Source organism: Lacerta agilis, chromosome 8 (assembly GCF_009819535.1).
Source record: "Lacerta agilis isolate rLacAgi1 chromosome 8, rLacAgi1.pri, whole genome shotgun sequence".
NCBI lineage: Eukaryota > Metazoa > Chordata > Lepidosauria > Squamata > Lacertidae > Lacerta > Lacerta agilis.
The window spans coordinates 73,628,573-73,656,388 of NC_046319.1; the positions used below are offsets into that span (position 1 = coordinate 73,628,573).

The 27,816-nt window shown below is 47.5% G+C and overlaps 1 protein-coding gene across 1 annotated transcript; it reads left to right on the forward strand.

Annotated features, from left to right (window-relative positions):
- The first annotated feature begins 2,937 nt into the window (after positions 1–2,937).
- On the forward strand, positions 2,938–13,280 carry LOC117051687 (guanylate-binding protein 1-like). The gene is made up of 10 exons (XM_033158276.1): positions 2,938–3,149; positions 3,998–4,125; positions 4,309–4,418; positions 5,016–5,215; positions 5,938–6,180; positions 7,706–7,989; positions 9,699–9,911; positions 10,583–10,685; positions 10,953–11,146; positions 12,784–13,280. Exons 1-10 carry the CDS (start codon positions 2,954–2,956, stop codon positions 13,090–13,092), a joined length of 1,980 nt encoding a protein of 659 aa, XP_033014167.1. The 5' UTR covers positions 2,938–2,953; the 3' UTR covers positions 13,093–13,280.
- The last annotated feature ends 14,536 nt before the right edge of the window (positions 13,281–27,816 follow it).

The following is a 27,816-nucleotide window of genomic DNA, read 5'->3' on the forward strand; positions in this document are numbered from 1 at the left end:
TTAATACAGTATTAGCAAAAAGGAGTAAAGTCGCGCATTCATCCCCCTCCCTCAGGCTCCATTGCAAAGGGCTGGGGCGATTTGCACCCGAGGAAACGCTTAGCCCTTCCCTTGCCAACCACTTCCCCGCTGGGATTCCCAGCCTCGCCAGCTTTGGCTACGGGCGCCCACATGCCAGCGCCGCGTTTACCTGGCAAAAAGAGAGGAGCGGCAAGGAATCCGAAGCTACGATGTTTCGCTCTCCCCCTTCCCAGTTCGAAATTCTCCCGGGTGGTTTGCAAAGCGCTCCCCGCTTGCCTTGGGTCTTCAGAGAGAGAGAGCGATTCCCCAAGCCCGCCTCTTGTCTCGTCTCGGTTGCGGGGCAGATAAATTGCTCAAAAATTGCACCCACCAGATTACCCTTCGCCGAAAAACTGACGCGTGCCTGCAAAATATAAACCAGCTTCCACGTGACTTGGCTGCAGATTGAAATATTGGGGAGAGTGAAAGCGAAAGCTCGCGGGCTGCCTTTCTCGGAAAGGCAAGCGATCCCGGGAATTCACCATTCCCGCAGTTGACTGCTTTTATTGGGGTCACAGAATTGCAGAGGTGGAAGAGATCCCGCGGGTCATCTAGTCCAACCTCCTCCTGCAATGCCGCAGTCTCAACTAAAGCATTCCTGACAGGGGGCCATCCAACCTCTTAAGTGGCAGAGATTAGGAGGTTGCTGCTTTGTACCGAGTCAGACCGACCTAGTGCCGTAGCGGCTTCTCTGGAGCAGCAGAAAACAACCTTTCTCCCTCACCATCAAAGCATTCCTGACAGATGGCTGTCAAGCCTCCGCTTAAAGACCTCCTTTATTTTGAGTTTGTGTGTTTCCCCTCGTTTTCTAGTTCCCCCCTTATCTGCTACTGTACTGTATTTGGTACTGTCTGGGGGAAGTCAGGACCCACAGCAGGTAGCAAACGATCTCCTTCCTCCCTGTTTTCCAGCCCCCTAATGCCAGGGGTTTAGGTCGAACAGTGGATCTGAGGAGTTTAGCATAGGAGCAAACTCCTAGGGGCGAGGTCCATTTGCCCCCCCAAAAAAAAATTTTTTGAGGGGTCCAGCTCCACCCCAACAAAAGTTCAAATGGTATGTGAACACCATGCCATTTGATCGATTATGTGGAGCGGGGCTTACCTTGGCCTCCAATATTTTATCCAAGTTGGCACCGACCCCTGTAGGGTAGTAACTACAAAGTGGGCCATATGCTGTGGCAGATTGGGGTTATATGGACACTGAGTGTGATTCCCTCTGTGCTGAGAGCAGCTGCCCGACGTGTATCGCTTCCGTGGACTTTGGGAAAGTCCTTTCTCAGAGATTCGTGCTCTCTGTTAAGGACTTTGAGCTATATTTAGTGTCATCAGGGAACTGGGCCGCCTCTCCGAGCCGCGCACCCATGGCTTAATTCCACCTCCTGTTTGCTGGTTTCCCAGAATCGCGCGCCTTTCCAAGAAAATGGTGCGCAGCCCGGGCACTTTCGCTTTCGTTCCTCGCCTATTTTGTAGCGTCGCCAGGGCAGTAGAAGAAGCTGGTTGGTCGCCACGACTTCCCAGTTTCCAGGAAGGGCAGCTGGGGCGCTGCAAGAGCTTTCGAGCCACAGAAGCGTCTTGCAATCCCCGAGTTCTTGCTCTTACCCCCGAAGACGAGGCTTGAGCTACTCCTGCCGTCTCCGCTGGGAACTCCGAGCAAGGCTCTCTCTCTCTTCCTGCCAGCCGGCCTGCCAGCTCGTCTGCAAGAGAGAACCCGCAATAATCGAGTCCAGTCAAGACCCATCCTCCCGGGGCCCGTCCCTGCAAAAGAACAAACACCAAAAAGTAAGAAAAGGCAGCTTCGCGATGTCGCTGTTGTTGTTAACCCCTGGCGCTCCTTCCTTTTTGCAAGGTAAACACGGCGCGGGAATCTTAGCCAGGAGCAAAAGCAGCGGAAGGTGTGTAGGAACCAATTCCTGGGGGCCGAGGGGTCTTTCCCCCCCTAAAATATTTGTGCCCCCCCCCAAGTTGATGGGCATTGCCATTCAAATGGGGCGTGTGCACACCGTGTCAGGTGATCGATTATGCGGGGCGGGGCTTACCTGGCCTCTCCAATATTTTATTCAAGTTTTGGCACACCTGCGAGGAAGGGAATCCTAGCAGCGGGGTGGGTGCTGGCAAGGAAAGGGTTAATTAAGCATTTCCTCCCTCCAGCGATGCAAGTCCCCCACCCCCACCCTGCCCTGACTTTTGCAGTGGAGACTATTGTTTTCGCAGCTGCAACTTTTGCTTCGAAAGACGCCAATAGTAAGCTCTTGCAACAGAGGCACGAGGGGGGAATTAAAATGGTGTCCGAATGTATTCTTAAATGGGGAGGGGAGCAGTTCTGTGGGGTTTGCATCAGTTCTGAAAAATGAAACCTATCATTGGTGTGGTGCTGGTGGAATTGTGACAGCAGGGACAAAGTATATTTCCAGGTGCTCATGAAAGAAAAATGACAGCATATCTTAATTACAGGCGTTCAGAAATGGGTGGGTAAGCTTGTTTTTTTTGGGCGGGGGGGGGTATTTGCCACTCTGCTGCCTCCCCTCCAGTGCCATTTGCATCTGATGCCAAGAACCTCAAACTGTGACACAGAGTGTCTAGGACAGATGTAGACTTGTCACAACTATCCTGAGAATGTCCAACTGGGTAACTTTCAGGTGCCAAAAATATCTGGGATCCCAGTGAGGCGAAGCTGAAACGTGATCTGTGCCCTTCCTGAACTCTTTCCCTTTCCAGTCAAGTTTCGCTCATTCACTCATTCACAGGCAGAGAGAAACTTGAATTTAATTGGATTACAACTCCCATCACCCCAAATTTGGGAACACTGACTCACTAATAGGCAGAGACACACTTGAGTTTCTATGGCATAATGAGCTCCTCTGTTTTCCCTTTGCAGATCCATCTTCTCTTGCACGATGGCCCCAGGGCAGGTCCACATGGCGGCTCCTGTTTGCCTAATTGAGAACATGCCGGATGGGAAGCTTGTGGTGAACCGGGAGGCTGCCGAGCTGCTTGCCAGGATCCGCCAGCCAGTGGTGGTGGTAGCCATTGTGGGGTTGTACCGCACTGGCAAGTCCTACCTCATGAACAGGCTTGCCGGCAAGAGAAAAGGTGACTGGCTTCATGAATATTCCCCGTTACTCAAGGGAAGGGCTGGAGTCTAGTAGCTTCGCATGTGGAGCAAGGCAGTGGTGCCTGGTGTGTCTGGAACAGGGTATCAGAGCCCCTGGGTTTTCTGCCTAGCCTGGGGAGAAGCATGGAGGAAGAGGAGTAAATTAATATATATATATAGAACCAGAGTGGAGATAGGACTTTGAGGCAGAGGTTTGGGGTCCCCACTCAGCAGAATTCACAGGGGGGTCCGCAAATACAGCAGGTTATTTTTTATTATATATACCTGTATATTCCACGTTTCGTCCAAGGAGCTCCAGGTGGTATTCACTGTCTTCCCCATATACATTTTATGCTCACAGCAACCCTGTGAGGTAGGTTCAGCTGAGAGACAGCAACCAGCCCAAGGTCTCCCCGATTGAATTCAAACTCTGGTCTTCCACATCCTAGTCCCGAGTTCAATGTGCACAACACTTTACAGCTTACATAGGTTCTTCTTTGTTATGTGCACTTAAGTTTTCTTTTCACTAAGGGGACAGGTGCTAGGGGTTTAAACCAGAAAGAGTTAATCATCTGATCCCTCATTACGCAGAAGTCAGGTCACACCTGCACCATAAACCTAAAGCCTGGGAACTGTAGTTTACTACTTGCTGAGCTACTATTCCCAGCACCCAAGCAAACTACAGTTCCCATGATTCTTTGGGGGGAGGGACCCCATGTGCTTTAAAGCTATGATGGGGATATGACAAATGTTTCCTTGAGTTCAGTGGGGTTTCCCAGTGACCTGTGCCTTAAGCCATGGCACCTGTTGTTTCATGTCTCTGAATCATTGTCCACTCTTTCCTCAGGTTTCTGTTTGGGTGCCACAGTGCAGGGGCTCACGAAGGGCATCTGGATGTGGTGCCTCCCTCACCCCCACAGGCCTGACCTCACACTGCTGTTGCTGGACACAGAAGGGTTGGGTGATGTGCAGAAGGTGAGCTGGGGGAGATGGCAGCTGGGGTGGGGGCAGCAGAAGACTAGCACTTTCAAAGGAGCCTTGTGGCAAAATATGCTGACCTGGTGTTAATGGCAATGGCGTCTACCAGAGAGGTGCCAGAACTGAGTTCCGGCTGGAAACCCCCCCTGGTGGTAACTGATATTTATATTTCTGTTTCAGGGAAACACACAGAACGACTTGTGGATCTTTGCCCTGGCCATTCTGCTCAGCAGCACCCTGGTGTACAACAGCATAGGCACCATTGACCAAAATGCCCTGGAGAACCTGCAGTATCCTTTGGGGGCATCAGAAAGCCCAGCTGGGCTTGCACGCTTGGCCTGGAGGATCTAGGAGGACTTGAGGCAGTTGTAGGTTGTCCCCCTAGGGGTTTCACTCCATGGGAGACAGATCTCTTGATGCAGAAGCAGGTGGAATGAATTCTCCTGGTCTGAGACTCCATGATGCTGAGGTCTGCATGATGCTGAGGATTGGTCTGCATGCTGAGGAACTACGGGGTGGTGCAGGAGGAAACGCAGAGGGGATGTAGCTGATAGAAGAGGCAGGCAGTCTCCCAGGATCGGAAGGTGGGTGAAGAGCTAATTGGGACACATTGTGAGGGGGTAGATCAGTGATTACAGCCACAAATTGAGAACCTCCAGAGACCTGTTTTACAGATAGAAAAGGGGGGGCAGGCAGGAACCCACAAAACCTGCCCAAACTACGGTTGCGATATGTGGTCTGTCTGTAGTGTAAATCTCTGCTCCAAAGCCCTATCATTATTGCCAGCTAGCCCACAACTGCAGGTTCAAGCAGGCCCATCGTTTGGCTGAATTCAGGTTCCAAGGCCCCAAACCAGCCCTGGAATTGTTTTCCTTAGCACTCCCCAGCTATGTCACTGAGCTGACAAAAAAGATTAAAGCAAAAGCTTCCTCCGGGGAAGATACAGAGGAGGAGAACTCTACCGAATTTGTCCGTTTCTTCCCAGACTTCATCTGGGCAGTGCGGGATTTCACACTACAGCTGGAGATAGATGGACACCCCGTCACTGATGATGGGTACCTGGAGAATGCCTTGAGACTGCAGAAAGGTACAGTAACTGTAAGAAAGAAAATGCAGTGTCTGAGATGGGGAGAGGACACTGTTAGTTTAGAGGTGCCCAACTGATCTAAGTCATACAGGCCTAATATTCAAGTGGGTGAATGTATCTATTCACATAGCCACTGAGGGCTAAAGAGGTTTAACCAATTCCCCTTGTGCTACATGGAGCAAGACACAGAGATATATCACACCGGGTCCTGAGGCACATGTCTCTGGCTGCAGACTGCATTAGTAATAACTCTTCATTCCAATTATCAGTTGTATTCCCAGGGAGGTTTACAAACACCTTACAACAATTACAATGTCAATACCAAAACTGTAAAAGCTAAAAGCCACAAAATCGTGAAAAACCTCATACTGCCAAGGTAAGTCGCTTGTACAGTGGGACTGGGCTCCCTGAAACCCATATGACATAGAAGTCTTGCCTGCTAATCTCAAATATACACATGTGAGCTGTAAGTGCGCTTTGAAGAGGGAAATATATACTCGGAGCAAGGCCATAACATTGCAGTGCTGAAACAGAGAGCAATATCCTAACTTAGTTTACAGCAAGCCCTGGGACCTCAGGTGTCAGTTGAGTCGGCATGGAGACTTGAATGTTTACAGGTAACAAGGTGAGTTTGCTCCACCAGGGAGATGGTTGGTACATTTTCTGTGGAATTTGGCGGTAGTAACAGATTGTCTTCTGTACTCACACTTCTTCTCCCCCAGGTAATACTGAGCAAATCCAGAGGTGCAACATGCCCAGGTCGTGTATTCGCAGATTCTTTCCTTCGCGGAAATGTTTCACGTTTGACCGCCCAGCTAGCAGGAAAAAGTTGTCTCAGCTGGAGGAACTGGAAGAAGATGATTTGGAGGAAGATTTCTTGGAGCCAGTGGGTCGTTTCTGCCAACACATCTGGGAGACATCTCGGCCGAAGACAGTACCGGGAGGCCAAGTTGTGACAGGAATAAGTAGGGAACATTTTTGAAAGATTGTAGGCTGGGTTTGGTGGGTAGGGCACGATTTTGATTGGAGTCATTCGTTTTACCCAGTGCCATTCTAATAATAGTATAACCTGTCTCAGTCTGGGAACCCCATGGATGGGGGGCTTTTTCCTCTGTCTCCAGAGCAGTTTGGGGGTGTAGGAAGCTGTCAGCTTGAGGTGAATGGTGTTACTCAATTACCAGCCAATAAGGGATCAGGTGACATCAGAAACCAATGCAGTGGTACCTCTAGATGCGAACAGGATCCGTTCCGGAGCCCTGTTTGCATCCTGAGTAGTCCGCATCCCGAGCGCTGCGCTTGTGCATGTGCGTGATGCGATTTGGTGCGTCTGCATGCGCATGACGTTTGACGCGTCTGCGCATGTGCAAACCACTAAAACCAGAAGTAACCCATTCCGGTACTTCTGGGTTCAGCGCGTTCATAACCCACGCCGTTTGCATCTCGCAGCGAACGCAACACGAGGTGTGACTGTAGTGACCCACCTGACTGTATAAAATGCTTTAGTTTGTCCTTGCTCTGCAATTTGACAATTTCTTTGTTCACGTGCAGGCTGAATTGCATGTAAGCTGCTTACTTGATTGCCTGCTGAACATCACTTATCTAGAATTTATTTCGAAGACTATATACACAGAATACAATACTGTAACAATTCTGTGATGAAACCCAAATTCTACTTTTCAGAGAAATTTGGTTGTGTCATTTGTGTAGAAAGCAACATTGTATGCATTGTTTTAAATGCTTACACCATTTTTTATTATTATTCTGCAGCAAGCAAGGACATGAACCCATGACATTTGGCTACTAAAAAGCCTGTTCACCCCCTCCCCTTTTTATTTATTGAGAGTTAATTGACCAAACACTTCCATGCCTATTTCTGCAGAGTTAATTCCCCATGGTGCTGCTAATATAGGGGCTTTGTTCTTTGTTTCGTTGATGTTTTATTTCTTGTATTCAATAAAATATTGGTTCTGAGCTGGGTTCTGAGCCCAGTTGTGCTGTTTCATACTTATCTCAGTGAGGCCCCAGGACTGCAGGATACACACTGTGGTGACACTGAGTTATGGATTGGGCTGCTTTCAGTTTTGGCAAGAACTAGAAGTACGCAAGGCCATAATACATATGTAGCATAGAGAGGTAATAATAATTAGGAGTGTGATGTGGGTGCAGGGCAGAGAATAGTAACCTCTGCCTTTTTAAGCATTCCCAAGTGCTTCCTTCATATTTCAGGTTATTTTCTACAGGCGTGAGGGCTAGAACATTACTTTTAAAAACATGTCTTCTCTGCCTCTTGTTTTGTGCAGAGTATCTGTTAATTTTCTTTTATGAGAAATCTGCAGGTACAGTGGATGACGTGTCCTCGGTTTGTACTATAACGTTTGAAAGGTGTTTGACTCTGGATACATTTCCTCGGCGTACAAAAGTTAAGCGGGATGGGCATCCCTTTTCTGCCATTTCTGATTTGGTGACTTCGCCCAATTCTTTCCTCTTCAGTGCTTCAGAACCTGACGAAGACCTATGTCAATGCTATCAACAGCGGGGATTTGCCCTGCTTGGAGAATGCCGTGCTGGCCCTGGCAGAGATTGAGAACGCAGCAGCTGTCTGCGATGCCATTTCCTCTTACGAAGAGCAGATGGGGCAGCGGTTGAAGCTGCCCACGGCCACCGTCAATGAGCTGCTGGCGGTACACGCCGAGTGTGAGAGGGAAGCCACTGGCATCTTCATGGCCCGTGCCTTTGGGGATGAGTTGGTTAAAACATCACAAAAGAAGCTTGAGGTAGATCTGTTCTCTCTTTTTTTGTTGTTAAGAAAAAAACCTCTGCCAGCGTGGCATCTCCTCTGCCTGAAGTTGTATCGAACTGCTGCCTGTCAGTGCAGAAAGAGTCATAGAACTGTACAGCTGGAAGGGACCACGAGGGTCCTTTAGTCCAACCTCTGCAATACAGGAATATTTTTACCCAGTATGGGGCTCAGTGTGGTTGCTCAGCATGAGACAGGATTAAGAGTCTGTCCCAAGGATAGACACTACTGGTCTGTCTCTGTACGATGGAGCTTCCTGTCTTCCTACATAAATGTTAATTGGCTTAAGGAAACATTTAGAAGAAAATAAGATCAGGAAAAAATAAATAAAACTTAGCAGAATAAACGCTTACCTAGCATAGCTCTGAGCATCACAGCTAGGAGGGTCCTCTAAAACTTGGACGGTTTTCTAAAAATCTCTCTCTTCAGAATGGAGACAGCCTCTTGTTATCCAAAGGCAAAAGGGAACATAGAAAGGTGGCATAAAGCAGGCCGGTGTAAGTTAAGCTGGTGTAAATTTATATGAGATCCAAACTCCTTTTAGTCATTGAGCTACTGCTTGCTTAGCCATCCTAAGCCTGGCAGAGGGAGAACAAACCTTTAAAATAGTGTTTGAACTGCACCATCTCATTGGTCATCTGAGTTTTCATTGGGTTTCCAGGTCATATGACTGAGCAGAATAGGCTTAGGATCCCCCCCGGTCCTGCCCCCACCATGCCCCTTAAATGCCCCCTTTTGGGGCTTTACGCCTTTTTTGGGGGGGAATACTCTGGTGTATCCCCGACTGAACTGAGGATGAGGGAGCAAAGCCAGCATAGCTTGCTTGTGCGGGCAGGGGCGTAGCTAGCCGCTGGGCTGCCGAGGGCGACAAGCCCAGCGGCACCCATGGGGGCGGGGCGTCGCTCCGTGCGCATGACATCATGACGCATGCGCACATAACAACGCCTCCGTGCGGGCCAGTTGGCCCGCCCCTCTCCCGCTGCTGCTCCCACGGCGACGGAGCAAGCGGCGGTGCGTGGGGGTGACATGCGGCGGCCCCTCCCACCACTCCCCACGCACCACCGGTCACCCCAGGAGGAGCGAGCACCCCGTCCGTGCAGCGCTGCTGCTCCCGGGGTGACGGAGGGAGCGGTGGCGCGTGGGACTGGCGGGAGGGGCCGCCGCTTGTCACCCCCCACCCGCCGCTTGTCACCCTGTCACTGGGGGCATACCGCCCCTACCGCCCCTCCCCAGCGACGCCCCTGTGTGCGGGGAACTTCCTGGCTCAGCCAGAGATCCACTGGATCCTAGCCTGTTCATCGTGGAGCATCTTGCTGTAGGATTGCTCGCTTAGCTACCTGTGGAAGACACATTCTCCAGTTGAAATGGAAGACAAACACATATCCCAGAAGACGGGTAGGATTGCAATTTGATTGGGTACGCACTTAGTTTTAAACTTTAGGAAAGGTGGAGACAGACAACTTAAACTGGCCTACATTTTAGAAATGCAGCCGTTATAGATCATTGATGTCATAGCCAGTTCCCACGATTTTTGGGGGGAGTGGGGAATACCATGCCAGTTAAGTCAATTGAAATTTGTACTGTAGTTTTGATGTGGCCTTGTTAGTAAGTCTTTCCACTGAAGAGGAAAAAGCTTTTCATCATTATTAACAGATCATCTTTCTGCCAATTTTCTGTCTCTTGTAGCAAGAGCTGAAGCAGAAAAAGGAAGAGTTCTGCAGGAAGAATGAGCAGGCGTCTTTGGACCGCTGCTTTGCTGTGCTGACTGACCTTTCCCAGGAGCTAGAAGATGAGCTCCGGATGGGAATTTACTCTGTGCCTGGTGGCTACCAGCGTTATCTGGAGAAACGGGATGAAGTAGAGAAGAAATACCACTTGGTACCTGAGAAAGGCATTCAGGTAGGACAGTAAGCCAGCCTCTCTGTGATATCCAAAGAGGGAGAATTCTTATACTGAAAGAGGACGGATTCAAACTTTAGACCTGGGATGCAATCCTGTGGATATTTTCTTGGGAGTAAGCCCCACTGAATTCAATAGGGCTTGATTAAAAGTGAATTAGTTTGTCCGTCTACTTAGCAAAATGAATAAACTCTGTTCAATCAAAAATATATTTAAGTGGTTTGCATAAAATAGTTTAAAAGAGATCTTTTCCTTGTAGATTTTTAGAGAGGGATTAGGGACCACTACTATCAATTTCTCAGTGCCTCATTAAGATACAGTGGTGCCCCGCTAGACGAATGCCTCGCAAGACGAAAAACTTGCTAGAGGAAGGCATTCGTCTAGCGGAAGGCAGCCCCGCAAGACGAAAAAGTCTATGGGGCTGCCTCGCAAAACGAAAATTTTTCGTCTAGCGAAAGCGCGGCTTGCATTGCCTCTTCGCTAGACGAAAAACCCGCTAGACGAAAATTTTCGCAGGACGAATTATTTTCGTCTAGCGGGGCACCACTGTACAATTATTAATTTACTATGCACCAATTTTTGTCGTTAATCCCAATATATAATCTCGTGTCGTCGTCCCCCCCCCCATTATAATGTAAAATGAATAACTTTTGCTCTCAATGTGTTATCAGGCAGACAAAGCTCTTGAAGAATTCCTGAAATCCAAGCAGACTGTGGCAAACTCACTCCTTCAGATGGACCATGCCCTGACTGACAAAGAAAAGGAAATTGAGGGTGCATATCTAAGGCAATAACTATAATTATAAATTATATGTATTAGAGAGTAAATGTCCTGGCCTGCTCTGGCTGGGCTCTGAGTTCTCAGGGAAGGGTTACAGTTGTGGTACCTTTTCGCAGAATGGCATAGCGACAGAAGTAGTATTCTCATGTTCAGGCAAGGAGAGAACATTGAACAGAACACAGGGTGAAGGGGAGATGGTGGCGGGGGATGGCAGCCCCCTCGAATATTCATGTTGTCTCTTTTCCTTTGCTGGCTCCCAGCCCAGCGTGCTCAGGCCGAAGCAGCCCAGCTGCAGCAGAAGCTGTTGGAACAGGAGCAGGCCAGACTAAAGCAAATGGTGGAGGATGAGAAGCGAAGCCACGACGAACAGCTCCAGCTGTTGAACGAGAAGATGGAGCAAGAGAAAAAGTTGATGGAAGTGGAAACAATAAAGATGATACAGCATAAACTCAAGGTAAAGAGAGCTGAGTCACATGCAGACTGACCCACTGGAAGATTCAATATTTAGGCCAGGGGTGGGGAGTCTGGTCCTCCAGATGTGGTTGGAGCCAACTCACATCTTTCCCAGTCAGTATGGCCAGTGCTCATGGACCAGAAAAATCTGGAGGGTCCCATTTCCCCTGCTCCTGCTTTCTTCTTAGGATGAGGCTTAGAAGCAAAACTCTTCCTCCATTCAAGGCCAAATCTAGTTCACAGATGGCCTCCTTTACCCTTCTAAATGTCTCAACATAAATAATATATTCCCTGATATATCATCACCCTCTTTATACAGGCCACATAACCCTATGTCTTTCAAGTAAAATCAAGAACAAATTATTTAATCCTTTAAAGTTGATTGCCATCACCTTGATTTGTGCCTGGAAAATCCCTAACTAGAGAACCTGCTTTGAAATGGGCATAATATGCTCTTGCAGGCAAACAGCCACTGACGGTTGGTGCAGAATGAGGCAAGAAAGCTGCACTGTCTGGGAGCTTTTCAGTGACTCACTGTGGCTTGGTAAAACCTAGGTTCCATATATTCGATAGATGTTAACTGGTGTTTCTACAGTACTTTTCCTGAGTATTTAAACAACTTCTTATACAATTCCTTTGTTCTCCTTACAACAATCCCTTGAGGCGGGTCAGGATCTAATTTTGACCATACCGTATAGGATGGGATAGTCAGCATGGTACCCTCCAATTGTTATTGGCCTCCAGCTCCCATCGGTCTCAGCCAGTGGTCATGGATGTTGGGAGTCCATTAATACATTTCCGAGCACAATTCAAAGTGTTGGTGCTGACCTTTAAAGCCCTAAATGGCCTCGGTCCTGTATACCTGAAGGAGCGTCTCCACCCCCCTCGTTCAGTCCGGACACTGAGATCCAGCGCCGAGGGTCTTCTGGCGGTTCCCTCATGGCGAGAAGCCAAGCTACAGGGAACCAGGCAGAGGGTCTACTTGGTAGTGGTACCTGCCCTGTGGAATGCCCTCCCATCAGAGGTCAAAGAGATAAACGACTACCTGACATTTAGAAAATACCTGAAGGCAGCCCTGTTTAGGGAAGTTTTTAATCTGTGACATTTTAATGTATTTTAATAATTGTTGGAAGCCACCCAGAGTGGCTGGGGAAAGCCAGCCAGATGGGCGGGGTACAAGTAATAAATTGTTGTTGTTGTTATTATTATTATTAATAATAATAATATTTGGAGCAAGTCACATTGGCTGTGGTTGTTATCGATGAAGGTATGGATCCAGTTGGGATTGAGAGATATTGGCTTGCCTGAGGACACAGAACAACATCGAGATTGAGCTGAATTTTGAATCAGTGTGTTGCGCATAGCCAAGCTCCTGCTGCTCTTAACCACAATGGCACATCAAATCTTGCACCAATCCCTATATGCTCAAAATAAAAAAGCAGGTCTAGTTTGGAGACAGTTGGTTTTATGGGAGGCCATTTGGCAACACGGGGAGAAAGGCATTGGTTGCCTACGAAAACACCACTGCCACACAAAGTGGTCCAGGCCTGGCCTGATTCCACCCCTGTTCATAGATGCTGACCCATTTCTTATCCATCCGTCAACTAAACTGTCTCTGTGTGCTTCTCAACTTCCCAGGAACAAGAGGAACTGCTGAAGGAAGGATTTCAGCAGAGGGCCAATGAGATGGAAAGTGAAATCCAACGTCTCAAAGAAGAAAGTCAGAACTCCAAGATGGCACTTGTGCTATCTGCTATAGAAAAAGGGCTGTCAGCTGCATCATCTATAGCAACACAACTTTTGCAGTACAGGATGCAGAGCAACATGCTTTCCAGTGCTCTAAATCAACAAAAGAGTGAAAGTCCACCAAAGAGTGTAAATAGCACACCAAGGAGTAAAAACCCACCCAAGAATGTAAGGATCCCACCAAAGAATCCAAAGAAATAGTTCCAGCATGGGAATAAATGGGGCTAGTTGTTGTTAAGTTTGCTGCTGACTTCCTTATCTTATCACCACATCCACACCTTCATTGCACTGTTGTGTATAGATCAGTGTTCGAAATTCGCCAAGCTCATTTTGCACCCGGCTACTGGCCACTTTGAGAACAGGTGAAGGTGGATGCCTGGGGATCCTTGGCTCTTGCCTGTTTTAAACATCCTGTAGAATTCTATCTAATTTTTTATCTGCACAATCAGAACAAATTTCAGGAACCAAAAAGTTGTATTGAAAACTTTTGACCCGCCTGGCCCCCAACATGGCAACTAGACATTGTGTTTTTGGCGACTGTAACCTGTTAGTATTTCATGCCTCGGATGCTGCAGATGAGATTGGTGTAAATCACATGCCTGTCTGGGAAGAGTGTGGGAACGGAAGACGGTCTTATCTCTTCCTCTGTATGTACCCTTTTAAGTGCCTAGCTTACATAATCTGAGTTTCTAACTGGCTAGAGAACTAAGTGAATTGTTGCGGCGACTTGTTTTCTTATATGCTGTTTCTTTTCAGACATACAAAGTAGTATAGAAAATAAATCAATAAATCAATAAACTAATCATGGCATGTTCCTAGTCTCTGCCTGCAGCCGTATGATTTTATGCCTCCTTCCAGCAACTCCTGTAGCCAAGCTGGTGCCAAACGCATTGCTCTGCTTTCCTTTGGGCCACATCAGTGAGGCCGAGAAGCAGGGCCTTGTCCTCAGGGCAGCCCAGGACCTCCATGCACACTGCCCAGGGTTGCATCATGGAGAGGTCACTTCAGTGCTGCTAATGCAGCAAAAACAACATGGGAGGCAGCAGTTAAAAGTTACCGGTCTCTGCAGCCACAACCGGTGCTGTGATTCTCCAGCGGGTTGACTTCACCCCCGGAGGTGCACTCCATTGTCTCTTGAGACAGACAGGTGCTAACAAATGGCACGTGCAGGCGAAATATCAGAGGATGGGCATGAAAACTGGGCAAAAATGGGGAATTAGGCAAAACCACAGAGTACAAAAAAAAAGCCTGACTGTCACTCACACTTTTAACAACTGTCTGCTGTTCAGGGATTAATGGGAAGTTTTTTCACTCTATGAAATGTGAAACTTGATGGCTGATAATCAGACATTTGAGATTGTACAAGTACAAGATGACTGGCCCAGCCCTGTCAATAGGCAGAGTGACACAGGTGCCTCAGTGGGCGGGTGGCTGAGGAGAAGGGAAAACAGCAGCAGTGGTGGACCTTGGGCTCTCAAATTCCAGCAGAGCCCTGTGCGAAGCCAAAAATTGGTTCTCCCTACCTCTTTGTCGGAATACGTTTCACGGATCCGCCATGGATTCATATTTATTTGGTTATTTCATAAGTTTTTCGAGGTCTACTTTTGGTATAATTGCGCGTAAAAGCGAAAGTGAAAGCATGAATGAATAGTGTGGTTCACTTATGAGATTAATCCGCCTTTATTTTGTAGATCCGGTCATGTTCAAAGTTGTTAATGAGCGTTAAACTTGCTTCCCGCCTTTTTGGAGGGCAGCAACAGTGATTTTATTGGTTAAAGTACTAATGATGATGTCACGTTTGTTCCCTAATAAAAGGCAGAGGCACCCCGCTTAGGCACGTTCTTTTGCGGAGACCGCACGTTCTTCTTATGTTCTTTTAGTTGGGTTTTAGTTGAAGTCAAGTTTAGTTTAAGGGATCAGGAGCGGGTTGGATGGGTTGGATGGGTTTTTCTTTAGTTAGAGTTAGATCGCGGAAGATCATTCGGTTTTAGTTTTAGTTAGGTTTTCTTATAGGTTAGCCTAGGGTTAGGCCCGCGGAAGATATTTCGGTTTTAGTTTATTTAGTTAGCCTCGCGGAAGATTGGGCGCGCAGGGTCTTTAAGCTTAGGAGAACTTAGCTTAGGGGACGAGCCTACGCGGGTTCTGCCGAAGCCACTAAAGATACAACCGGTGTCTGTCTTCCTTTGGGGTTAACGGGGGGAGTAAAGTAAAATTTTTAATTTTCTGTAAATTGGTCCGTCTATTCAGAGTCAGGGTACATATTTTATTTCACGAGGCAACTTTTCTTTAAAGAAGGCAATTAGGAACTCACACACCACCAGAGTCTTCAATTGGCTTACTCATCATCCTTCAGACTGTGAGGCTTGGCCGGCGACCGTGCTCAAAAGCACGCGGAACGCTGGCCGCTTTCCCCGCAACTGGTACCTCGTGCATAACCAGTCCAAGGCCGTGCACGAGGAGCTCCAGCACCCATACCCCGACAAGTGGTGCCCCGTGTGAGGCAAAGCGTAGTCGAAAATCGCTTCCACGAAGACTCCGGTTAAAGGCAACATATCGGAAGTGGCTCGGAAACAGACGTTGAGAGGTGAGGTATAACGGCCCGGTTTATCCAGGATTTCGCTGCAGTAGCACGAATCCACCGCTTGCCCAAAGTACTGTAAATAGAAATTGCGCGCGTGTATATTTTGCCCCAAGGGGTCCCCGGGTAGAGCGGCAAGGAGTTTAGTGTAAGCCTACGGGCAGAGTAAGGTCTTCCCTAAAGCCTACGGGTGGGAAGGGTCTGGCAAAAGCCTACGGGTGCCAGGGTTTTCGGTCAAAGCCTACGGGTAGGGCCGGTGTCTCCCGAAAAAGCCTACGGGTGGGAGGGAAAGGTTTTCTGGCAAAAGCCTACGGGTGCCAGGGTTTTCGGTCAAAGCCTACGGGTAGGGCCGGTGTCTCCCGAAAAAGCCTACGGGTGGGAGGGAAAGGTTTTCTGGCAAAAGCCTACGGGTGCCAGGTTTTTCGGTCAAAGCCTACGGGTAGGGCCGGTAGCCCCTAGTAGAAGCCCACGGGTGGGGGTGGAGGTTTTCTGGCTAAAGCCTACGGGTGCCAGGTTTTTCGGTTAAAGCCTACGGGTAGAACCGGTGTCCCCTAGTAGAAGCCTACGGGTGGGGGAGGAAAAGTTTTGGAAAAGTGCTAAAAATGGGCTCCTCACTCTCAACTGCTCAAGTTAAATTTTGTGAAGATTTATTGTACCTTTTGAAAAGAAATGGTCACCCTGTCTCTGAATCAGAAGTAGAGCTTTTAGTTAAAACTATTGGGGAAATTTGCCCCTGGGTCCCTAAGGAGGGAACGAAAGATTTAGCCTCATGGGAAAGGATCGGGTTAGAATTTATGGCCAACCCGAAAATCGGAATTCCTGTACAATTAGTATGGAGCAAAGTAAGAAACTGCTTTCAACAAATCGCTCCACGAAATGTTTTGCTTAATGGAACAGTGAATTTAGGAAATACTGCTTTTAATAGTGCCCCTGTGCTGCCGCTTGCGGTTGTGCCATTTTCGGCCCCCTCGCAGCAGCCAGTTCAGGCCCCGTTGTCGTACACGCACTCGCCCTTGTCCAATTTGTCGTTGCCAGATTCATTGCCGCCTGTGCCGGTGCAGCAGACGCCGTCGGCCTTTCAAGCCCCGCCGCGGACTGCCCCACCGCCAGTCGCTCAGCAGTCATCGCAGGCCTTTTACCAGCCAGCAATCTCAAGTCAGCAGCAGCCGCGGACCTCGCTCCAAGCAACGGTCCCGCTTCCTCCATCGCAAGCCGCGCTTTTGCCAGCGATCCAGCAGCAGCAGCAGCAGCAAGCAGCCTTTTTGCCAGCAAACCCTGCTGCCCTGCAGGCCGCGCTCAAGCCAGCAGCTCCAGTTTTGCAACAAGCTGACTTCCAATCAACAGCAATCCAAGCTTCAATGCAAGCAGCACAACAGCAATTTACCAACCCTTCAGCACCTCCGATGCCAATGCAGATTCCAAGACAAGAGCAAAGCCAAACAATGATGATCCAGATGCCAGGACTTGCAGTACAGAGCCAACAACCTTATGCTCCAACTCCAAGTCAGCCATCTTGTCTTCATCCAACTTCAAGTCAGCCATCTTGTCTTCATCCAACTTCAAGTCAGCCATCTTGTCTTCATCCAACTTCAAGTCAGCCATCTTGTCTTCATAGTCAGCCATCTTCAAGGCATCCAGATGTCAAAGACTCTTTAGCGCCATCTAGTGGCTCATCATTTGGAAAGCATCAAGAAGATTTAAACTCACTGATGCCACCTACAGATCCAACAGCAATGCAACCCATCTGCAGAACTCAAGCTTTGGAAGCAGCTTTGGGACAAATAGACTTTAGTGCTGATCCATTGCACATCTTTCCAGTGATTCGTGCCAATGGAGGACAACCTGCAAGATATCAAGCCATTCCTTTTGAAACACTACGTGAACTGCGGAAAGCCATACGCGAAAATGGACTTCAAGCTCCTTATACTAGAAGTTTACTTGAAGGACTGTCCACTAGTAGACTTCTGCCATCTGATTGGAAGTTGATACTTCGCACCTTTCTGTCGCCTACAGATGCTCTTCTGTGCCTGCAAGAGTGGAAAGAAGTAGCAGCCAGACGTGCAACGCCACTCGCCACAGAAGATATGCTCACAGGATCAGGACATTACTCCAATCTCAATCAACAGCTAGCCATACCTGATGCTGCACTCGTCACCATAGCAGACATCGTAGTCAAAGCTTGGCGCAGATTACCCAATCGCACAGATGCCAGCTCAGTATCAGGATTCGCTGCAGTTAGGCAAGGTCCAAAAGAGCCTTATGGGGACTTCGTGGATCGCCTGATTGTTGCAGTGGAACGCCAGATAGAAGATCGTCATGCCAGAAACATGCTGACAAAACAACTTGCCTTTGAAAATGCTAATGATGACTGCAAGAATGCCCTAACAGCAGTTGCAGCTCGTCCAGATGCCACATTGACTGAGATGCTACGCGTCTGCCAGAATGTTGGTACCCACTCCTACAAAGCACAGCTCTTGGCAGCTGCGGTACAGATGCCACGTCAAGACAGCTCTACGCCAGTCAAGAAGTGCTATGGGTGTGGAGGCGATGGGCATTTCAGGTCGCAGTGCACAACAACGCCAAGGCCTTCTGCCAAGCCACCAGAGAGATGTCCCATCTGTCAAAAAGGATTTCATTGGGCGAACGATTGTCGCTTGAATCCACAAAACACATCACCTACCTCATCTCCAGTTCAGGGAAACGGTTCTGCGGGCCGCGCCCCGGCCCCGGTAAAACAATAGGGTGCAAGCTCAAGAACATCATGAAGGTCAACCATCCCAGAAAGGTGAACAACGCTACTCCTTATCCAGGTCATCAGGAAAAAAGAGTGATTCAGAGAGATATCTACTCTTCAGATGTCCAGAGAAAAGATGTGACCTCATTAAACATTCAGGTTCCAGAGATTTCATCATCTGCCTTACCTATTCAAAGGATTCCAGTAGAGAACACAGCCTTCAGTTCACCTTCTGCTAACTGCCCTTCAGTTCCTACTGATGTCATCCCCGCTTCACAGCAAGCAATCACAGTCAAGTCTCTGATCGCAGAATTGCCTTCAACGTTGAGAAAACATCCTACTGAGGTCAACCTCGCAGCACCTGAGCTTTACTCACCTTTGAGTCAAGGTCAATCTGTCATTGAAGGACATTTGCCCTTGATGAAACAGCAATATCCAGGTAGCAACCCAGCTGATGATCACTTTCCATGTGGCCAAAGAATGCAAGTGAGTGAGACAGCTCCCTCTTGTGGAAGTTTAAACATCACTCCAGTTAACAATGTCCACACCTTTGTGTCACCTCCAGCTTTTAAGCTCAACCCGCCACAACCAAACAATTATCATGGACAACAACTTCAACTGTCTTGTGTCAAAGAAGAAGCTCCATCCTGTCAGTTTGATGCACAACTGACTGAATGCCAGCAGGTTCAACAGCGTCAGCAACTCTTACTAATGGAAGAACCTCAAGTTTGCCAACTCAACGCCAAGCAGCTTCAGAGTTGCCAACTTCAGCAATGCAAAAAACCCGAAGCCAAAAAGATGTCTTCAGACACTGCTGACGAAGAACAAGAAGCTTCTTCTGTCCCAGGTATACCACTCTTCTTAACAGAGGACTGTTACTTTTCAAATCCATGGTTTGCTCAGCAATTGCCAACATCCATTCGTGGTCCATTCCCAGACACTTCGATTTGCCTTATTCTGCCTAGGATGGATCGCCTCCCTGCCACAGTCACGCTGACTGCAGGCCTAGTTCGAATCACAGATTCATCGCAGTTGCTGATTCCAGGATTCTCAACTGTTGCTTGTGTTCTAACAAAAGGTTTAGAAATTGCCAGACTCTATTTGCTTACTTCTACACCTACAGCTCCTGTAGACTCTTTGCCTCCTCAGGCAGCAATGGCGCTAATCAAGATTACAGAAGAACGCCCTCATCTCGTCTTAGAAATGGGTGGACGAAAGATCAAGGGTCTTCTTGATACAGGCGCAGATGTCACAGTGATCGCCAGAAAGGATTGGCCTGACCAGTGGGCAACGACTGTCACCCAGGAAGTCTTCGGAGTCGGAGGTTTCGAACCCGCCCACCAGAGCGTGCATCCGATTACCTTCCAGTCGGACTCAGGCTCCATGGTGCAGCTCCGTCCACTTGTTATGGATGTGCCTATCACCCTTTGGGGTAGAGACTTATTGTCTAAAGCAAGAACTGTTGTCCATACGCATTTTTGATGTGGGCCTTTGCATCAGCGCCAGTACATGCTCTTCCACTCACATGGAAGGAAGGACCCCCTGTATGGGTCGACCAATGGGCGCTGACGTCAGAAAAGCTCGCTGCAGCAGAGGCCCTAATCAAAGAGCTGCTACACCAGGATCGCATGCAACCCCTTACTCTCCGTCGGTACCTCATGGATAAAGCTCCACAGTCATTAACCTTAGAGCGTTCCCTTGATAGTCTTAAAACTGTCCTTTGCAGTAAGCCTGTTGCAAAGTTCTCCTGGAAAGTTTCACTGCTTGGTAAGGTGAATTCTCCTGTCTACAAGTTCTGTTCAGTAGCATCTTCAAGCGCTCTCACGCCGTTGAGACTTTCCTTTGTTTCAGTGATCCAGTCGCCAACCATGGGACGTTCCTTGCTATGTTCCGTGCTGTCTTTTGCATGGGCATTCTGTTGGCTGATTCTGAATGGTACTCACCGTGTCTACAGATTGCTGCCATCACTTCTTGCAGCATACCTGTTTCCAACCAAAACCGCAAACCCTTTTCACCTGCTTTCTGTTGCTCTCTACCTGATGGCAAATATGCTCCGCATCTCCCCAGGTATTCTTTTGGAGTATTTTTTCCTGCATCAACCAAGAACTCTACTACAGGCTCTTCAGGCGGTTCCTCCTTGTGCTCAGAAGTACTGTCTTCCGCAAGGAACTCTTCACCTGAAGGTCAAGTCATGTAACCCTGCGTGGTACTTGCCAGCCTGCATCTTCAACGACAGCCCCTTGTTGCTTAATCCTCTCAGCGGAGGACTGTCTTTACTTCTGCGGAAAAAACTCCTACTTCCCACACCTTGTTTATGTGTTCAACTCCATTCTTCACTCAAGAAACACGCTGGACAAACTTTGCGTGAAATCCGATGCTCCCTTTTCATCGCAAGCCGTGATGTCTAACTCTGGTTGTTAGCTACTCGCTAACTTCTCAACTTCCTGTCAAATGCAGCAACTATCCTCAACCTATGCCTTTTGTTTGCCTCTGGGCGGCCTCTGGTTCCTGGCTGCCTGGACTTGTTCCAGTTACTCTCATACCTGCATTCACTAGCAGATCACCTTGATTTGCTTGCTTAACCTCCTTTCTTCTACAGGTATCGTTGGTTCTTCAGAGCTCGATGTTTCAGAACTTTCCTGAGCCCCATGAACTTTTCCTGAGTCCCAGGACTATTTCTTCTACATGGTCATGTGTAGTCGGAGAAGAAGACGACCGGCAACTCATTCATCGTCTTCATCCTCCTCTCCAACACCATTTTGCAGTTCTAAACCTGTCTTGTACTTTATATTGTACTTGTAAAAATTGCATATTTACCTTTGTATGCTTCTTGAAATATCCGCCTCGCATGTTACATGTGTTTTCCTTATAGCTTGATAGTTAATGATATGGATGTCTATATATATGCAAAGCTTTTCTGCAATGGTTTCCATTTAGAGTGTCACAATTTTGATGATATGGAAATGTTTATGTAAGGTCAAAGCATTGTCTTTGTGCAGTTCTAGTCATAGACATATTCATGCATATATGTTTTATTTCAGTAATCCTAAATCTCCACGTTGTGCTTGCAAAAGTTGTAGTTTAAAAATGTGGTAACATTTATATGCCTTATTTGAAATATTTCCTTTGGTCAAAGAATTGGTCATTCTCGGATTTGTTCAAGATATATATGTCAAGTCTGGTGGCGTCCTACCCTTTTGGTACCCCTATTTACTTTAAAGATTCCCCCTCTATATGCTACCTTTTGGCAGTAAACCAGGTTCCCAGCTTTTCCCTTCACCTTGTTTCCTGCTGTTAATGGGAGACCCTTATGTAGCTGGTTTAAATCCCATTTCGTTTCGCTGGAAACCCTTGCGTAGATGGTTTAAATCCTCATCCTGACTGGGACACCTTTATATAGGTAGCTTAAATCTCCTTTTGTGGCGAAAACCACTTGTACTTAGGTGCCTTAAATCCCCTCTCTGGAATCGGACCCTAGTTCCCCGTTACCTGTGGTCGCTGTGGTAAGTCCAGAATCTAAAGTTCCCTCGATTCTGTAGCCTCAGAGCCACAACCCTTTTCCGTTACCTTATCCATTTTTCTTCTGTTTTCCAAATAAAAAATTAAAAAAAAATGGGGGAGGGGTCTGGGTAGGCTATGTAGCCCCAGCTCTAGTTATACTTTAATTTTGGGTCCCGGATCGGGACCTCTCTTATGTTTGGGCAGTCGTTATCCGTTATTTTTAATTTTGGACCTGCATCAGGTCCTCTCTTGTGTTTGGGGAGTAATTTGTTGTTTTACGCTGCACGCGAAAATATATATGCTTATGAGGTGATTTGTTGTGTTACACTACGTATTGAAGTATTTATATATGCCTAAAAGGTTTACAGTGTATCGGATCGATCACTTTTTATGTTTGCCTAGTGGTTTGTTATTTTCATGACTTTATTGCTACATTATTGTACAAGTATTTCCTCCTATGAAAAGGATGAATGTTGATGGTATTGCTAGTGTTTATATCACAGTCTTGATGTAGACTTTGGCGTGGACACTGTCGGCATTGTCGACGTTTGCCTTTTCATGTCAAGGCTTATATCAAAACAAATGGTAATGTTTGTGTCACATAAATGCTTATGATATCTCTAACCTTCTTTTTTTTATATAACTAAATCAAAAATAATTTAATTTAAAACAAAAAAAGAAAGATGATATGTCGGAATACGTTTCACGGATCCGCCATGGATTCATATTTATTTGGTTATTTCATAAGTTTTTCGAGGTCTACTTTTGGTATAATTGCGCGTAAAAGCGAAAGTGAAAGCATGAATGAATAGTGTGGTTCACTTATGAGATTAATCCGCCTTTATTTTGTAGATCCGGTCATGTTCAAAGTTGTTAATGAGCGTTAAACTTGCTTCCCGCCTTTTTGGAGGGCAGCAACAGTGATTTTATTGGTTAAAGTACTAATGATGATGTCACGTTTGTTCCCTAATAAAAGGCAGAGGCACCCCGCTTAGGCACGTTCTTTTGCGGAGACCGCACGTTCTTCTTATGTTCTTTTAGTTGGGTTTTAGTTGAAGTCAAGTTTAGTTTAAGGGATCAGGAGCGGGTTGGATGGGTTGGATGGGTTTTTCTTTAGTTAGAGTTAGATCGCGGAAGATCATTCGGTTTTAGTTTTAGTTAGGTTTTCTTATAGGTTAGCCTAGGGTTAGGCCCGCGGAAGATATTTCGGTTTTAGTTTATTTAGTTAGCCTCGCGGAAGATTGGGCGCGCAGGGTCTTTAAGCTTAGGAGAACTTAGCTTAGGGGACGAGCCTACGCGGGTTCTGCCGAAGCCACTAAAGATACAACCGGTGTCTGTCTTCCTTTGGGGTTAACGGGGGGAGTAAAGTAAAATTTTTAATTTTCTGTAAATTGGTCCGTCTATTCAGAGTCAGGGTACATATTTTATTTCACGAGGCAACTTTTCTTTAAAGAAGGCAATTAGGAACTCACACACCACCAGAGTCTTCAATTGGCTTACTCATCATCCTTCAGACTGTGAGGCTTGGCCGGCGACCGTGCTCAAAAGCACGCGGAACGCTGGCCGCTTTCCCCGCAACTGGTACCTCGTGCATAACCAGTCCAAGGCCGTGCACGAGGAGCTCCAGCACCCATACCCCGACACCTCTTGGACTCCATTCTAAATAATGGTTGTGTCCTCTGCTGTGGTGCTTCCAAAGATCTGCACCCAGTGCGACTGAACTTATGCTCTCCTAAATGTGCCTCTGGCAGCAGCCTCCGCAACCATTCCAATTGAGGTTCCCCGGCCGCCACCAGTTCCTCCTTTAGGACGACAGAAATGAATGTGTCCCTCCATCTGCCCTGAGACCGGCTGCAAGCTTTCCTGCTGCCTTCATGTGTGGTGGAGGATGCTGCCCTGTTAGCAGTGCTGAAATATGAGCTGCCAGTCCAGTCAGCTACTGTATGTGGACTGTGCAGGGACTGTGCATCAGGTGGCAAAATGTCTTGGGCCAGCCCTGGGAGCAGCTGGTTCATTAGACTTCTAGCCTTCCATTTTGCTTTATCCTGTGTCAAAAGTTACTTTTCCTCTCTCAACTGTACTCTTTCCTCAGTGTGGTGTGAGCTCCTCAAAAGCACCCCAAAGAATCTTGGGAACTGTAGAGCTGCAATTTCCAACATCTTTAACAAACTACAGTTCCCAGCATTATTATTTGGGGGGGGGGGGAGTTTTGTGACACCCCCAAATCAGCTGACAATAAATCATAAAGATGATGCTGTGTCTGTGACTAGTTGAAAGGCAGATTTTTACAGCCAGATGGGTGTGGGCACCATTTTCTCTTTAGCTTTCCCCTGTGTTGGAAATTATTTTCCCCACTCTCAACCGTACTGTTTTTTCAATGTGGTGTAGACGCTTCAAAAAGCACATTCCTCCTGCTCCAAAGAATCCTGGGGGCAGTAGTGCACCCCTCACAGAGCTACAATCTCCAGCACCTTGAAGAAACTACAGTTCCCAGGATTCCTTGGGGGAGGAAGACCTGCTTTGAAAGTGCTTCGAAGGCATAGTGTACGCAGCCTGGATAATGCAAATAGCGCGAGGGAAGGTCTAGCTGGGAGAGGACCGCCCCCCCCCCCAAAAAAGAATCCCAAATGTTGCCGCTGCCAGCCAGTGTAGGCACTACGGCACTAGATCGGTCTGACTCCTCGGTACAAGGCAGCAACCTCCTAAACGCACCATCTCTGCCACTTAAGAGGTTGGATGGCCCCCTGTCAGGGATGCTTTAGTTGAGACTGCGGCATTGCAGGAGGAGGTTGGACTAGATGACCCGCGGGATCTCTTCCACCTCTGCAATTCTGTGATCCCAATAAAAGCAGTCAACTGCGGAAAAGGTGAATTCCCGGGATCGCTTGCCTTTCCGAGAAAAAGGCAGCCCGCGAGCTTTCGCTTTCACTCTCCCCAATATTTCAATCTGCAGCCAAGTCACGTGGAGGCTGTTTTTTGTTTTGTTTTGTTTTGTTTTTTGCAGACACACGTCAGTTTTTCGGGGAAGGGTAATCTGGTGGGTGCAATTTTTGAGCAATTTATCTGCCCCGCAACCGAGAAGAGACAAGAGGCGGGCTTGGGGAATCGCTCTCTCTCTCTCTCTGAAGACCCAAGGCAAACGGGGAGCGTTTTGCAAACCACCCGGGAGAACTTCGAACGGGGGGGGGGGGGGCGAAACATCGTAGGCTGGCTTCGGATTCCTTGCCGCTCCTCTCTTTTTGCGAGGTAAACGCGGCGCTGGCATGTGGGCGCCCGTAGCCAAAGCTGGCGAGGCTGGGAATCCCAGCGGGGAAGTGGTTGGCAAGGGAAGGGTTAAGCGTTTCCTCAGGTGCAAATCGCCCCAGCCCTTTGCAATGGAGCCTGCGGGAGGGGGCTGAATGCGCGACTTTGCTCCTTTTTGCTAATACTGTATTAATGCTTACACTTATCTCCTGCAACGCCCCCACCCCATGTCTCCTCCCACGGGTCCTGCGGTGCTTACCTTCAGGTAAGTGTATGGGGTTCACTTTCCGAGCTCTGAATAAACTTTAATCGAGTTTATGTTTCACGTTTTATTCGTCTAGAAAGTAGTTATAAGCCAGGCACGTCCAACAGGTAGATAGTGATCTACCGGTAGATCACTGGACGCCTGTGGTAGATCACTGGTAGATTACTGGCTCCTCCAAAGAAGCTCAACAAATTTGTCTCCCCTAAGAAAAGCTCAACATTTTTTCCCTGAACCCCTAAAAAACTGGGCTTTCCTCCTCCCAAAAAATACCTCAACAAATTTGACTTGAACCCCCCAAAACAGGGGGTAGATCACTGCCAGTTTTTAACTCTGTGAGTAGATCGCAGTCTCTTGGGAGTTGGCCACCCCTGTTATAAGCTGATAAAGAGCTGTTCGACAGTGGAATTTGCTGCCAAGGAGTGTGGTGGAGTCTCCTTCTTTGGAGGTCTTTAAGAGGAGGCTTGACAGCCATCTGTCAGGAATGCTTTGATGGTGTTTCCTGCTTGGCAGGGGGTTGGACTGGATGGCCCTTGTGGTCTCTTCCCACTCTATGATTCTATGGTAGTTTTCACGAGAGAAAAGATCAGAACAAACAGAGCCATAGTCAGGGACCCTCTCTATCTAGTCCAGAGGGAGGCATCATCCTGTCAACAGAAGGTCCTCCAACCTAAATCTGGTAAAGGTTTCCTTGAAAGACCAGAACAAACATTATGTGGAGGCGCTTGTAAAAGTGCTAACTCCACAGCTGAGAGCTCAGTGGACATGAAGGAGATGACGTTAAATGGCTGGTGGTTTTCTATGTTTCCACTTTGCTGGGCATGGAATCTGGTTGGTTCTTTGCTTGGTTGTAATATTTGCCACAGCCTTAAGGGAAGGATACAGTCAAACCTCGGTTCCCAAATGCCTCTGTTATGGAACGTTTTAGCTCCCGAACACCGAAAACCCAGAAGTAACTGCTCCGGTTTATGAACCATTTCTGGAAGCCAAACATGCTACTCAGTTTCGGTTTTGAGTTTCCCTATATTGAGGCTTCTGCTTTCAGTTTTCGGTTGTCGAACGTTTCGGAAGTCAAATAGTCTTCCAAAACAGATTACGTTTGACAACCAAGGTTTGACTGTAGCACCAAGCACCCTCCTCTCCCTCACTTTCCATGAACCCATTCAAACTTTCCCCAGTAGTTATTATTCCCTAAATCAGGTGCACATCTACAATGGGACCCCATCCACTCTATCAGTTTCCTTAATTGTTTAAGAGGGGGAAATATGGCACACCAGAGAAAGGAAAGGAATCCGTACGTCAAGCCAGCTTGTTAGGAGACTGTAAATGTTCACCGGTTTGCACAGACTGCTAACTTCCTCCCTAGGAAACAGGAGGCCCATTAGAACCAACAGGATAATCCCACTGCCCAAATTGGAAGATGTGGGAAAAATTTAAACAAACCGAAAGCAACCCAGTCTCCCTCTAATTTCCTGTTTCTTAGCTCTTAATTTCGTCATCTTTAGGCTTAGGCTCCAATACTTTGGCCACCAGGAAGAGAAGACTCCCTGGAAAAGACCCTGGTGTTGGGAAAGATTGAGGGCACAAGGAGAAGGAGATGACAGAGGACGAGATAGTTGGACAGTGTCCTCGAAGCTACTAACATGAGTTTGACCAAACTGCGGGAGGCAGTGGAAGACAGGAGTGCCTGGCGTGCTCTGGTCCATGGAGTCACGAAGAGTCGGACACGACTAAACGACTAAACAACAACAACAAAGGTTGTGAAATTTCTTGTGCACATTAGAAATCAAAGCAGCCACGAATGCTTCTCCATTTGCTAGCCCGCTGCACTCAAGAAGTTCTCGGTGAACTAAATCCAGCATAGATAGAGAGTTTTTAATAGATAACAAATTGGATGATTAAAAAGATGTGGATTACGCAGAGTAGTAGAAAAGCAAAGGAACCAGGAAAAGGGTGGAAGGGAAGTCATCTGGTATTAGTATACATGTTTGGTACGAAGTTGTAAGTGGGACAGGGGGAGGGGGTTAAATATGCTCTCTGTTCCTGTTTTTGAAAATGCAAATAATAAAAAATGGAGAAGTTTTCAGTAAACTGGGCCTGTTGTTCCAGTTTGTCTGGTCCCATCAAGAACGATGGGGTTCCTTCCCCAAAATATGTCTCCTTCCCCTTCCTCACAAATTGCTGCTGCCGTCGCTATTAGCTGTGCGGGGAGTACTATAGTGACAACTAGTGGCAGTATGACAAGTACTACAGCAATGTATTTAAAACATCTGCCAACGCATGAAAGGAGGGGACATAAACATGATAAAAACTAAAAGGAAATACCCAGGTGTTCCTGTCAAGAGAAGAGCTATGTTTAAACAGAAATCTGCATTTTCAACAAGGTAAACTAACACATGATATATGTATTGTGTGAACGCTCCCTTAGCCAACCATGGTATGAATTCAGTGTTATGAGATAGGGTGTAAGAACGCAGCCTGTCCTATGCACACTTGAGAGTAGCTCACCTGAACTTAATACAACTTCAGAATAGACACACTCAGGATCACACATTTATTTATTTATTTATTTATTTATTTATTTGAAATTTACATATATCTGTTCAT